The sequence below is a fragment of the Mchenga conophoros genome, linkage group LG20 (assembly GCF_057382185.1).
Source record: "Mchenga conophoros isolate Kocher_MC1m ecotype Shallow Benthic linkage group LG20, M_conophoros_male_GT1.1, whole genome shotgun sequence".
Classification (NCBI taxonomy): Eukaryota; Metazoa; Chordata; class Actinopteri; order Cichliformes; family Cichlidae; genus Mchenga; species Mchenga conophoros.
Window position 1 is genome coordinate 11,169,199 of NC_140545.1, and position 14,893 is coordinate 11,184,091.

Genomic DNA, 14,893 nt, shown 5'->3' on the forward strand with positions numbered 1-14,893 from the left:
TTCACATTCCCGCTGAGCTCTTTACATCCCCTGTCCCTGCCCGCATTAATCGGATTGTGTGCCTCAGAATCAGGAGTCGACAGGGCTAATTTCATGCGAGTTACAGATGAATTAATGATGAACAGCGAAAAGGGGATTTAAAAAGGGAGAAGGGCTCTCGATGGGAGGGCTACGTGAGGATTATATATTCTTGCTGCAGGGCTCGCTCAGCACCTGTTCCACTGCGCTGCCTCCCCATGTGTGTTTGTGTACGTGTACCTGAGAGCACGAGCACACCTCTTACATGCGGCGAGGCTCTTTAAATGTCACTCGGGCTGCTTCTCCTCACAGACCTGCGTCTTTTTTTCGCTGCGCACTGTGCATTTTAAAGAACAGTCTGACTTTATTTTGCTGCCCGTCTTCAATGTTATTTCCTCAGAATGTTCAATCCAGCGGTGCTGTGTGTGTTCTTTCAAAAACGATTTCTCTGAGCCAAGTTCAGCTTAAATTGAACTCGAGGTAGATAACGGGCCGACTTTGGTCATTTTCAATTCAGGAGAGCAGACAACTTTGGAGTTAGTCAGATAGCCTTTCATTTCTCAACTCAATACCTGAATAGGCTTGGACTTTTTTTTTTTTGCCTAAACTGCAATCTTTTTTTCACCTGCCAGAAGCATTGACTTCATTGCTCACTTTTTGGCAGCCCAACCAGTGGCTAGGATGAAAAAGCACTATTCTGCACAATTACAAGCATTGCCATGCTTTATGTATGGCATAGCTAGGCACATTTTCAAGTCTGAATTAAGAGTTCAACTTTTTCCTGCATGTGTGGCCACCTACCCAGCCAGAGTGCTCCATCTGTGTCCAGCTGTGTTGATGCCAGAGGTGATGACCCTGTCACCGGTGCCTCGTTGCCAACCTGTAGAGAGCCGTCTCGAAGTGCTCTAAAGAGGAGAAAGACAAAAGGAGAAGGGCACTGGAAGTGAGTACGTGTGTGTCACAGCGAATAGCTTTAAATTGCAGTTTCGTTTCGTTTGAGGCATCAAGACTCTATTGCTCGACTGCCAGTATACTAAGCACTCACATAACTGCCTTTGCCAAGCAGTGTTCTAAACGTGCCTGTCTACCAGCTAACAGATGCCGTTAGAGCACCATTTATTTGAGGTGCTCCATGTGGCGCATTAGCACACACTTAAGAATTGTGAAGACAGAGCTGATTTGAACCCCGCTAAAGTGGGCTTCCAGCAGAGAGACTGTCATTAGAGGCAAGCCACAAACACAGCTAGCTATGCAGCTTTGTGAGTCGTATGCCACATGCTGCGATTTACACCATCATTACCATCGAAATGATGTAATCTTCTCATGCGGTCTCCCTGTTAGTCTGGGATGAGATTTGGCCTAGTTCCTGTTTGAAATGGATGGAGCAGCTTTTCAGGGATCGATTATTCCCGCCTTACGTGATGAAACCGAACAAATTATCCCCCCACGTGACCAGTCGCCGCTATGCCGAACGTAAAATGCTCACCGACGATAATGCAGGGGTCGCAGGGAAGGTGTTGAGTTTGGGCAATGAATTTATTTTTAATGAAGAAATCCATTAAAGTGACATCACCATGGGACAGAAAAGTTCGGCACACTTCGTGTTTTTTCTCTTCTATCCATTATTCATTTACTAAATGTTATTTTCTCTAATTCAAGTGTTATTTATTGTTCTTGCACATGCACCTACAGTCACTGGCCACTACATTAGGTACACATTTTCAACTACTTGTTACTTTGTTAACACAAATATCTGGTCATACATGTCACCTTGGCATTAAGACGTAGCCTAGACGACCTACTGCAGTTCAAGCTGCGCATCAAAATGTGGAAGAAATGTGATTTAAGGGACTTTTAACATGGCGTGGTTCAGAAATCTACTAGGATATACCCACAAAGAAATCTCTTACTGATTCTCTGGCACGAAGAAATTATTTAGTTCTGAAGGCAAAATGGGGTCCAATCCAGTGCCAGCAAGTGCAACTAATAAATTCAATTCAAATTGTATGTATATAGCACCAAATCATAACAACAGTTACCTCAATACACTTTATATTGTAAGGTAAAGACAGTTTAAGAATACAGAGAAAAGCCCAACAATCTGATGACTCCCTCTGAGTAAGTGCTTTGGCGACAGTGGTGAAGAAAAACTCCCTTTTAACATTAAGAAACCTCTGGCAGAACGTGAGAGGAAGACAGGAAAGTGAGTGTCGGTGAGTGTCTATGCACCTGCTACAGGTTTGTATAGACAAGGCTCAACTGTATCAAAAACTGTTTATGATGTGACTGACTAGTTTTGTGGTAAGTACAACGTCATCTGTCCTAACAAACTGATCAAATAAATTCTGTTGTTAAAGCCACCCCCTTCCAGCTGTGGGCCCTTGCGAAAATTGTCACCTGCTGACTTTGAGAAAGTAACTCATGCATTTATTTCATCCAGGCTTGACTACTGGAAAAGCCTGAAGGGCATTTGTTTTTGCACTTTGCACTTTTTGCACTTGAGACCCATGTTTGGTAGTAGTACTAAGCTTATGCATTAAAGTGCATCAGACTCCACCTCCGGGTAGCAACACATATGCAACAGGTTTAGACTTCATAGTTGGCTGCATGGATTAGTGCAAGTTTGCACAATCTAAGGTCTCAAGCATTAAATCTGTTAATGATTGATTTCACACATTTTGTAATCTCTAAGTTACAAAAATGTCCCTGAGGTTCACTAATGTGTGACAAAACATGAAACTCCATGAACGATGAGACTTTTTCAGACTAACATCACATGCATTTTCTGACTGTTATGAAGCTTTTGAGTTTACATAAAACAAGGGGAATACCATAGGTATGCATATATGATATGTCTCGTGAGCCAAGTTTTTGCAGAGGCAAAGTCATTTTCACTTCTCTGGTGAGGCAGAGGTTCTACGGTTTGAAAGTCCCAGTTGTTAAGATTATAGCAATTTAAGCATGTGGTATGTCTACAGCTGTCCTGAGAGGTCAACGACAGTTCAAATGCTCACAGTCTGCTTGGACCTTCGTCTTCACTGCTTGCAGCTATATCAATGTTATTCATACTGTATTTCTATTCTTTTAAATCAAGCATTCTTGCAAGTCATCTACAGAGCAAAATACAGTGATGTGTATGAAAGGGAAATACACATACAAATACGCATTCACTTTTCTTATTTTTTTTACTCATTTATTTCCTGCCTATGTGTGTGTGTGGATATTGCAGGATGTTCTTCCTTTTTGAACATTCATTACCGTGTCAAAGCAATTTGATGCATAATATCATCCTCGTGCATGACCAGGCATGAAAATAACGTTAATCTGGAACTAATCAGAGTCATCTCAGTGTGAGGGATCGCTGTGTAGCCGAGGATTCATGCAGGAGATCACGGTGTGCAGCAACACAAACACAATATGGATTAATTCTAATCCTGGTCTAAATGTAAAAGCTTCCATCACTGATCCCCTGTTACCTATCGTCTCCTGTCTTACCTGCTGGCCTTGATGCGTATCCAGCTGTTGGTGTCAACACGCACAGTAGAGCGCAGCACCACGGGTTTGGAGCCCAGGTCATAGGTCATTTGGACATGTCCATCTACAATTGCTAGGGCAATGTAGTCTGAGCGCTCCACGCCCTTTCCGCTCCACAGCACCAGACCCTGGGTCGTGTCAGTTCGGATGCTTAGTTCAAATTTGTTCACCAGCAGAGCCTTCTCGCTAGAAGGAGAGAAAATACATGTTCATTTATTTGTCTGCTACATCAGAAAGATTTCTAATCTTTAACATACCTATGGATATTGCATATAGGAAGCAAGGGTCCTGTGCTGTCGTCTCAAAGGTGCATTACCTGTGATGACATCTGGTTCTATTTGCTTACATATTTAGAAAGAAAACTTTGTAGCTTTAACTCTGCAATCACATGCTAACAGAGTTACCGGGATTTTGAAGGAGAATCAGGATGCTGGGTGAGTAGCAGGGGGCTGTTTCGCTATTAGCTTTTCTACATCCTACTGAGCCTGAACTGCACTGCTGCCTACTGCTTCCTTTGTTGCTTTGTGCATTGCTCTGTGTGTGTTGTTTAGGCAGCTGTTTGATCTCCCGTCTCTTGACTGCTACAGCTGCCAGGGTGATTTGGATGCAGAGACTAGGAGACTTCCCTTCTATCCTTAAGAGGCACTGTAAGCCACTGTCACCGCTGCGCGAGAAAAGTACACAGAACAATGTGCCTCTGCTGAATTCGTGCACAGACAGACAACACCGCACATCCATGTCTGCATACAAACACACTAACAAAGGTCCTCCGTGAGTCCACCAGAGATACAGCAGACATCCAGGCAATCATACCTCATCATTCAGTCTCTGCACATTTGTTTGCACATCAGCAAAATGGAACTACTTCCAACGTCTTCAAAGGGTATTTAAACACAAAGACAGAGACAAGGTGAGGGCACGTACGACAAAGAACCAACAACACGTGGATTCAATTAAAACAAAAAACAAACAAAAAAACAACACCACAGACCTGGAGATAGATTTGACAAGACAAGACAAGACAACAAGGCAAGGGAGTCAGCACAGCAAACAGGGAAGCACATGGGAGTACAAACAGGACAGGAAATGGGAGGGAATACAGAGAGAATGAGAATAGCAGCTCTCCTTAACCTCGAGGAGATTTTCTTCATTTTTTTTTCCTGTTTATCTTCCATTAAATGATGTCTAAACAAAGCAGCAAGATGATATTTAACTTTGGAGGAAATAAACTTTGAAAGCTCATGCCAAAAATGATGCCAGTCGCCTCAGCAGAAGCAGAGGGGGAAAAAAGGATTTTCTTTTCCAAAAACATGCTTAGGTTACAAACATCGACCCCCTTGATTAACCAAAACTGCTGAGGTAAACAGGAACACACACACACACCAAAAAAAAAAAAAAATTTCTCCAGAGAAAAAAAAAAAAAACTAACAAAAAATACAGCTTAGTGAACCTTCTCCTGGCAAACCCTCAAAGAGCTTACAGGGCCCAATAAATCTCCACTGGAGCGGATTGTCAGTGATAAGGTCAAGGTTATTAAAAGTGCTGAATATATCATGAATAAAACAACGGCGGCGCACAGCGCTCTAGATCTCATATACACCGCAGACTTCATAGATTTCTGCTGTGATGCTGTTTCTTTTTGGAAATGGAAGAGTTTTATCTTCTCGGATTTTTTTCAAAGCTGAAAAAGGCCTCTCAGGGTGTGGACCTACGTTTCAACTCTAGGTGGCAGTAGTGCTTAGAATAATAAAAAGCCATGTGGGAGGACAGCTATTGCAAAGAGACTGCAGCTCTGGATGGATTTGTGCTGTTATCAGAGCTCTTAACTTTTTCAGAATTTATTGAAGCATATGCAGAGGCTCTTTGCCTTTCGTATTGGTAACTCTATCTCAGTAATGGAAACAGTGTTGTCTCTGCGGAGGAGGATTTAGCCCTGTGAGAGGTCGACGAGGGGTTGTCTGGAGGGAAGGGGAGGAATGAGGAGGTGATACGCAAGCCGACAGCACCACATTTTTGATAGCTTTGAGAGACTCACCTCTGGTCGGATGGGTTCTCCAGAGACTCGGGACTTAAGGGAGCAGGGGGAGAAAGTCAACGGCATGCAGTGTAAGCGCAAGGGGCAACAAGGAGAAAGGGAGGGAGGGAGGAGGGGAGGGAGGAGGTCTAGTTTAGGCCTGGAGCTGCAAAAAGCATAACTTATCTGCTCTACTACAATATCGACCACGTCAAGTCGATAACAACTGTTGTGTGATCATAGGAAGAGTGTAGCTTAGCCTTGATAACACCACAACCATAAAAAGGTTCTTAAGGGAACCGCTGAGATTAAGATGGATGACTAACTCTCCAAAATGCCTTGGGATCAAGCATTTTTTAAACGAGTGAAGCATCAAGATTAAGCACATTCATGGTCAGTGTCCACTGAGGTGCAGAGCCCGCTTTAAGTCAGCGTCCAATTATTGACCAGCTCCTTTATATTTATGGCTCTGCACGCTACAGTGCTGCACCAATTACCTTCTGTCCAGAGATGAAAGCAGCGAATGAGAAAAATTGGGCAATTGTCCAAAAATGGGGTCAAGCGCGTATCAGTTGAGAGTCATGGCCAGATATGATTTGTCTCTGAAATAATGGAGCTTGAGCGTAATCGACCTGAGCTTCCAGATATGGAGGAGGAGGAGTGATCAAAGGGGTGCTGTAAATAGTAACCAAAACATTAACCCAGGGTTAAAGTTTGACATTTTGGCCTTAGCGCCACTTAATGGCCAAGAAATGTATTCATTCCTTTTACCAGATCAAATCCCACCCAATTGATTGTGCTCCTTTAGAGTGCTGCACCAAGAGCCTGGTATGGTTAGATTCACCCTCATTGTGGCTCGTAGTAAATGTGACATCCATTAAACTTTTGACAGTCTGGCTTCAAGGACCGCTGTCCCCTGCTGCTAAGTGAGATTGATGCCCATGGCTACACACTGAGGAGAGAGATCTCAATTGGAGGTCTAATCTACAAAGGGAGACAAATCTGTGATTAACATGTCACAGCCTTTCTGTACAGTCGACTCTGTAATTATTCACAATTACAGTTAGAGATCTGGCAAAAATGAAATGACAGAAGCCCTGGCATGGAGTGGAACTCTGGGCGGAATCCAGTCGGCTTAATTTGAGCCGAATTCTGCTTCAGCGCTTTTTAAAAAAAGAGGTTACTTACCGAGCTAATGAGCAGGAAGAAAAACCTTTAATAACTAAGGCATGACCGAGGGTTTTCCCGCGCACAAACTCCACAGGCACCAGAAACTAGGTTGAGTTGTATTTAGTATAACCTCCTCTTGTAGTTTTCAAGGGGTCTCATTCATTTCTCACATTAGCGCTTAATGCCATTCAGCATAAAGCACGTGGCAATTCATTTTGTTTATGAACGAGCTACAACCATGCATAAAATATTGCACATTCTCAGTACAGCAATTCATTTTCTCGGAGGGCTGTGCACAATGCTTATCATGCAAACATTCATGCTTCCCTTTGCACTGAAAGGAAAAAAAGACAGGAGCTAATGACAATGCATGATGCATTAAAAATAAGGAAACCTGTCAAATGAAATTATGGATATGGGCCTTGGATGTGAAAATCTGGCTTTAACGGTTAAGATGAGTTCTGTGTGGATATTAAGACGGGAAACTGAATGTGCTTTAATCTTTGCATTTGGGTTATCAAACATGGATTTTAAAAAAAAATTTTTTTTACTGCTGTTAGTCGAGCTGGATTTGAAACTTGGGTAAATACCCAGTGTTAAAGTCTACTTACTCTGGGATCTCATTGGTCAGTTGGCTTGAGTGAAAAGGAAAGACAGTGAAGGACATTCACATGAAACAAAGACACATGTGGACAAAGACAAGGGAGGTCAAGGACAGAGGACGAACAACTGGAATGCTAACGCCATCAACAAGCAGCAAAGACACATCAAAAGGCACACACGGATATGTGATTCTCCAGCCAGTTGTTTCTGAGTGAGTGTGAGGTATGAGCGTCCACGGCAGCATGATGATCTGCACACCGTAACCCGGTTTTCACACCTCTGAGTGTTTGTGTGAGGAGCTGCGAGGCGAAGATATAGAGCCGTATGCTTGACGTCGTTTCAGGCTCGTCACATAAACATTTTTGTTTATTCCAACCTGGAGGCGCTCTCTTGCCAACCTTGTAGATGGATGGAAGACTAAAAATGTCTCATCAGTTGCCTGAAGTGAGTGCATTGCTGTTTTTTTTGTGTTTTTTTTATACAACAGCCCCAGAAATCATTTTCCAACTACGTCATCGGCTTTCTTTCCCCATTACGGGGAGTTAAAATTGAAGCCAACACATCTTTGAAAGCTTGATGAAAAACGGTCATCCACACATGATGACCACATCAAAATAGGATGAGAAGTTTAATCATGTGTGTGCTTACTGTTCAGCATCAGTGCGAGCTACGGGGTAGACCACAGGGCGAACCGAGCATGCTCTGGGCAACACTGTGATTGTTAACTGTCTCGCTAATTAGTGAAATACTGTCAAAAGCGTAGCGGGACTTGCCACAGACAGAACGATGAGCTATTAGCCCCAGCGCTGATGATATCATCAACACTGTCATCACAGCTTACCACGGGAGAAGATGGAGAAAAGAGGGGTTATTTGGCTAATAGCTTCTACAGCAGAGATGGTGGATGATGCTGAACGGACTGTAGTCTTTCTTACCTCCTGGTAACAGCGTTGTGGTACTCGATGAACGTCCGTCCGTCAAAGGCGATGGCCTCGGTCTCGCCAGCAGACTTCTCGTGGATGGCTGTGAAGGACAGGGGCGGGGCGAGGAATGATGAGAGGATGAGATCGCACCAATCAATAAAGATTCAGTTATCAGAGCCGAAGGCAATGAAGTGTGAGCATGGGGTAGGTGGATTGGTGCGTTGGCCACACGCCCAAGGTTAATGGCAAAAGCAACGACTGAGTATGTAAGACAGATTGGCCCCGAACGAGCGCACGTCTGGCAGAGTATCACGAAGATGATGAAAGGAATGCGCAACCCCTTCCTTTCATAAATATTCAGTTGACACAGTTCATCATTTTCGTAAGTGCCGCGTTAGTTTGAGATCAATACATAATGAGAGTGACATAAAAGAGACATCACATGTCTAATATTGGCATTATTACCTCGCAATGGCAGAGCACAATGGAAATAAAGGTCTTATGAGCAGAAAAAATTGAGACTCATATTTTACCTTCTATAGAGGCAAGCCAAGAACAAGCAGTGTTACATGAAGCATCACTGATTTCAGTGCCACTCATACTATGCTTTAAAAGCAGCCCAAAATGCTATGCTTCTGGAGTAAAACCAGATCATCTTGGATGAGGAAATAGAACAATTTGTACGGTTACAGTGATTCACTGAAGCCGCGCAAAAACATGATAAGGTGATCTCAACCCAGCAAGTATTGTTAGCCACTGGATTACACAAAGAGAAATCACACTGGTCCTTAAAGTAGGGGTAGGAAATGTGTTTAAGAACTGAGATTTTCTCTGGTTCATTCACTCGGATTAGGATAAAGCCAAATGTAATGTATGTGTTAGGACAGATGACAAAAGATGGCAGCGGTACTCACTGTTCTGGCAGTGCTGCCCTGAGAAGCCGCTGAGGCATTCGCAGTTGTAAGTGTCCAGCTGAGGTTTGCAGCGGCCACCGTTGTGACAGGGCTCCCTGGAGCAGGGGTGATTCTGGAACATGGCTACGCTGCTGGAGCGCAAGGCATTCTCCTCCCTGAGGATGGGCGTACCCATCAGAGTGATCTAGAAGCAGTGCACACAGGGCGTTATCAGCAGGTGTTACCTCAGTCTGGCTTCGAAGACGTTTACGAAACAAAAAGCATGCATCTCGGCAACTAGCGACGTTCTCGCTAGTGGCCGCATATTTCAAAAGGCACCGGGAGGAAATAAATTGGATCTGAGCCACAGTGGAGAGTCATATTTGGGATTTCTGAGATAGTACATCACTAAAATCAAATATCAATTATTAAATAAGCAGCAACATAAAAATGTGGAAAACATCACGATGACTCAGTGGTTTGATTGTACTTAACCAGGGATGTCAAACTCATTCTACATCGTGGGCCATCTTTGATCTTTGATCCTAAGCGGGCCGGACCAGTGAGACTCCTGAGATATTTTAATATAACAAAAAGTAGTGCAATTTCATCAATACAGCTTTTCTACATGTTGATTTTGCTAATTTTGGCTTAAACTGTAGTAAATAAATCTGTAAAAATAGAGAAAAAAGTCTGTCAGCTCAATGCACAGAAAGTCTTGTAATAAAAAAATGGAAAATATTTGTTAATTAGAGAATGTCTTTTTTCTTTTCTTTCTTGTTTTTTTCAATGTAAAAATCATAATTTCTGTAGTCTAATTGTTAATCTCTTACTTATTTACTGGTGTAATGTGAATGTCCACACAGTTAAAATGTGCTCCTTCACATTTTCCAAAGATATTCTGTGGGACAGATTTTTTGTCAATCTTTGACGGATTGATACTGGCCCCCGGGCCTTATGTTTGACAGCCCTTTACTTATTAGTAACCAGGCAAAAACAAAATCTAAAAATATATTAAGATATTTTTTTCTCCAGATGTTGTTGAATCCTGTTTGGAGCAAAGAAATATAGGATATCATCCTTTTCTGACTAGGCCACACCCATTTCACACCAAACAGGATTGTGTTGTCTTATATATATATATATATTAAAAAAAACACAGCTCTTGTACGCAGGTGTCTTCTGTATTCGATCAGTTATTTCACTGAGATTTCACTGTTTGTCTTTGTGTTGACCTTCAATAAAGAACAGAGCATACTGGACATAATGTGCAGTAAATACATGCTACATAGTTCAGTGGGGCTAGCTTTATAGCAGTGTGTGTGTGTGTGTGTGCGCGCGTGCGTGCGTGCGTGCGTGCGTGCGTGCGTGCGTGTGTGTGTGTGCATGCGTTTGGAGACAAATCAACAAAATCTTATAAACACTCCTCATTTACTATTTTTGAAGACATGCATTTATGTAATAGTCTTAGTGACCTTTCTTTGAAGTGCTGCATTTACAATATAATTCTTGTCATGCTCGTATGCCTATTACCTCTGATAAGTCGTTTAAGGTATTAAAATTATCTGATTAAATTCTCGCCTCCTTAGCACACCACTTGAAGATTATCATTTACCACTCTTGATTGTTATCCAAAGGAACACATCCATGAAGGGTTTTGTGTTTTCTGCCGAACCATCCTTAAATCTAATTATGGCGACACATCCTACAAGTAAATAAATGCGTACAGTGAGGCTGTAGATTCAGTTTAACACGCACCTCTGAAGACGAATCCCCTGCTGCTGCAGACCGAAAATTGCCTCCGAAAATTACAACACGCGTGTTAAACAGTACACCAGACTCGGAATACTTCCTCATAATTAATTATTCCCTACAGGCCAAGCAAGACAAACGCCACATTTAGCTTTTGATTTGCTCGAAACTGTCAAGGGAAAGTTTGGAGAGGATAACTAATGACAACTTTGCGCAAACAGTAACATCCAGCCTTTGTTCTACCAAGTTATTTTTGGCACTCTGAGATGAGATTTTTGCTGGAAAGTGGAGGAAGAAAAAAAACTGGAAAGTTGTCAGGGAAAGATCTGAGAATAGCAAAATGGAAAGACTTCAAAAATGTGCATTCTATTATTAGTGTGCACTAATCCAAATGAGCACAGCCACTGTCCGTCACAGAGTGAGCTCATAATGGAAAATTACTAATGCGAGGGCTTATAGCAGTACAGCGAGTAACTTATCGCTGGACTTTGCTGCTGTATGTCTAAGGTCATTAAAATAACATAGAATTGAAAATATGAGTTAATGACACATTAATTCGTTTACAAAGAGACATGTATAAATGTACCTGCTGGACTGTTCCCTTGAAGCCTTCCGTAAGTGCAGCGGCTCTTGCTAGTCGGCTGTAATCGGGAGCTCCACCAACAAAAAGAGACTCTTTCAGGTTAAGATCTACGTGCTGGTTCTGATGAGAAAGGACACAGACACGTTTCAGCTGATGAGCCAGCGATGCACCCCGCAAAAATAGCTCTACATCTACCTCTGTATGTCTTTATTGACTCTTTCCCATAACCCATCATCAACTTTTCTCAAGAGTTTCCTATTCAGAACATATTGGTTTATACTTTTACCGCAGTCAAGGGAGCCAGGAAATAAATTGCATCCTTTTACCCAAGATATAAAGACTGAGATTAATACACATACCACATTTACAGACATGTCACAAATGTCCCATAAAAAAAGATTTAATACTAAAGCCAGCAGAGGCTTTAACTGAACTTCCTTGCCTTCCTTCCACGCCAATACACTTGATACATTACAACATAATTGATTTCTGTGTCTCTCAGAGAGAGTGGTCAATTATCCTCTATCTGTGCGACATAAAAAGAGACTACAAAGGAAAATCAGAAGCAGGCTGGGCTGGAGATATGGATGGTTCTTTACAGACATCTCTAATGAATGGCTGATTATAAGCACCGACCTTTCAAACGGTTGAGTGTGGAGACACATTAATTGCAATTCATTTGTGCAGCAGGCGGCTATGAAATTCGATTCTTTCCACCAAACCTTTGGAACAATTGCTTTGCATTAGCAAGGTGCCTCTTTGCTACTTTTGCATGGGAGAACTGGCCCACTTCAGAAGGAAGGAATTAATGATCTTTATTTTATGTAGGGCAGTAATTGCCAGAGGGTTAAAGTGGAGTTAATTGTTGTAAAAATGATGGAAGGGGCCAAATAAACTGGCTTTGTGCAGGCAAGCTGGCATCAGGCTGGCTTTTATTTAGGATGCGATTTGGAGTGCGGGAGGCTGTGGTGCTTGGCTGAAGCCCGGGGCTGTGTCGCTGCACCTTGAGCCGCTTCCAGCTGAGATAGAGCAGAGACTTTGGCCAAAGCGGCTGGACCCAGTTGTGGCTGTTGCCTCTAGGCTTTGCCAAAAGTTGTCACCAAACTGTAGGGCAAAGATGGCCACCTCAGGCTCTGTATGCAGACATTACTGCTCTACAACACCCATCTACTCTGCAGATAGAGTTACAGAAACATACTGCACCTTCCCTGAGATCTTACCCCTTCATAGAGTGATACTCTGGAATTTAAGTACTCACTATCTATGTCAAGCTACACTTCTATGACGCTAAGTGAAACTGCATGCAATGGAATGGTAGATCATGTTCTAAGTTTTCCCCCTCTTCCAGGTAATAATAACCACCTGTTGAAAGAGGATGGCTGGTTCCATGGGGTGATTCTTGCTCAGTGATGTTCAGTGAGACTTGTGTCGTAATGGGTAAAAGAGTGAGCGAGTTCATGATATTATGGAGGATTGTTCTTGTGCATAAAAGTGAGAGCAGATGACAAAAGAACAGCCAGGCTTGGCTTAGCACCTCACCGTCTCCTACGGTATATATCCTCCTCACCTCCCATGTCTTCGCTCTCACTTTCCGACAGGCACGCGGCACTGGCGTGATATCCCCGCCTACGGCAGACTAATGAAGACGTTTCTTTGTTGCTAAAAACAATGGCCATCGCAAAGATGGCTGCTTCTTTTCCTTCTTACCTCCCACCTTCCCACCCCCACAGCAGATGGACCGAGGTGAAAGCCAAACCTTGTTCTTTAGGAGCATCTCCTCTTTGGTGCTGTGTGTGCGTTTATGAGCTTATGAAAATGGCAAAGTTGTTCTACAGAACTGGCACCTTTAAAGCTGCCTGCAGCTCTGCAGAAGTACCCTTTTTTTGGTCTGTGCAGTTGTTGCATGAAGAGATGAGGGTAAGAGGACACAGCGAGGTGGCTCAAACAAAATGCGGGGCTGAGGTGTGACTGGGACTTGTCTAATTACCTTGCGTGATTTCTTATTTCCAGACAGCACATCATAGAGAAGGAAAGAAAATAGGGAGGAAGAGAGTTATTAGGGTAACTAGAAAGTGTCTGTGCACAAAGGAGCATGCAGATCTAGGCAAATGCAAAAGCTCACAAAGCACACACGTACTATAACACACGCACCTGCAAGAGTATTAAAAAAAAAAAGCCGCTGTGAAGCACTGACATGTGAGACAGACACGTTAAACAAGAATATAAAATGTGGACAGCACACCTTTGCATTATATACATACACACACATGAAACCACAAAGCTGTGCAAGTGCGTATTTACACTAGAGAACATGAATGCAAATAAGACAGTAAGTCTAAGAAGGCCGTGCATGAAACATACGATGCCATTAGCAAAAGATGAAAAGGAGGAAAAAAAAAACACTTCATGGATGAGAGTCTATGAATAGTGCCACTTAACCCAACCTCATTTATAGACCACAGCCATTCAATATGAGGTGAAGTAGATTATTATTTCTGTTATCCGAACCTTTGAAAGTTTGTAGTTCATTACGTCAGCAGCCTGAACAGACTTTGAAATGAACATGCTATATGCATCCATATATGTTCCTGTGTGCGACCACCTTTGATATGATATAGGTTTCTCTGAGCAAAGCGTATTGTAACGCCTTCCTGGTTCTTAGCGCTGAAGTGGGAGAGAATTAGCTTAGAGCAATACTGGATAGGGTCTCTGCAATGAGCTCCATAACTAGTCTCAGCTCATCCCTTGCGTCCTACCAGCCCCCCACTCATCTTCGCTTTTCCCTTGCTCTCTTTCTTTAATAAGATTTTCTGCCTCCGTTGCTGGAGTAAAACACAATTACCATACGGACGATGGGGAGGCAGAGGAGGGGTGACTGAGCAGCGAGAGAGAGGGGAAAAAAAGAAAAAAGCAGTGTTGCATCTTAGAGGAAGTTGATGGAGTTGACAGAGTGCATGTTCACAGTCACAAATTACACTGTTTAATATAATTGGATGACTTGCAGACTTATCAAACTATTAGATCGCCTTCATTTGGAACCATGTACCTGCTTTATTAGTCTAGTCGCCGGGTTTAAAATTTTCATTACGCACTCTCTCGCTGCTGCTATCTCCTTGATCTGCCTCCACCTCCCTAGGCAGCACCCTCAAAGGCTGGATTTATGAAATTGACTGCATGCCAGCAGAAAAGGCTGCTTTTTGAATTTGGTAGGTAATGCTAACTTTTATCTCTAGAAAATCAGGAAGCTTGAAGAAGTATTACAAAATTAAGACTGCCCCTTCTATATTTACAGCTCTCCCTCTTGCATTGCTGGATTTCTGGAGATAGCTGCATACTTTAGGTTAGAACAAACTATACGCTCTGGGACTGTGTACAAAAAAAATCAGCAAAACTGGGTAAGCAG

General features: G+C 42.7%; 1 protein-coding gene across 7 annotated transcripts in view; it reads right to left on the minus strand.

Annotated features, from left to right (window-relative positions):
• The window catches only part of agrn (agrin), a 258,498-nt gene that overhangs the window by 6,264 nt on the left and 237,341 nt on the right, over positions 1 to 14,893 (minus strand). For 4 of the 7 annotated variants that reach the window (XM_085261191.1, XM_085261190.1, XM_085261195.1 and 1 more), the window contains 7 exons: positions 11,494 to 11,610; positions 9,177 to 9,360; positions 8,275 to 8,362; positions 7,348 to 7,371; positions 5,588 to 5,620; positions 3,514 to 3,738; positions 820 to 923 (listed from right to left, as the gene is read on the minus strand). In XM_085261191.1, coding sequence (XP_085117317.1) covers positions 820 to 923; positions 3,514 to 3,738; positions 5,588 to 5,620; positions 7,348 to 7,371; positions 8,275 to 8,362; positions 9,177 to 9,360; positions 11,494 to 11,610 — 775 coding nt within the window. Of the gene's footprint in view, positions 1 to 819; positions 924 to 3,513; positions 3,739 to 5,587; positions 5,621 to 7,347; positions 7,372 to 8,274; positions 8,363 to 9,176; positions 9,361 to 11,493; positions 11,611 to 13,286; positions 13,490 to 14,893 lie in introns of those variants that run through there. The other 3 variants (XM_085261192.1, XM_085261193.1, XM_085261196.1) reach the window with 3 other exon arrangements.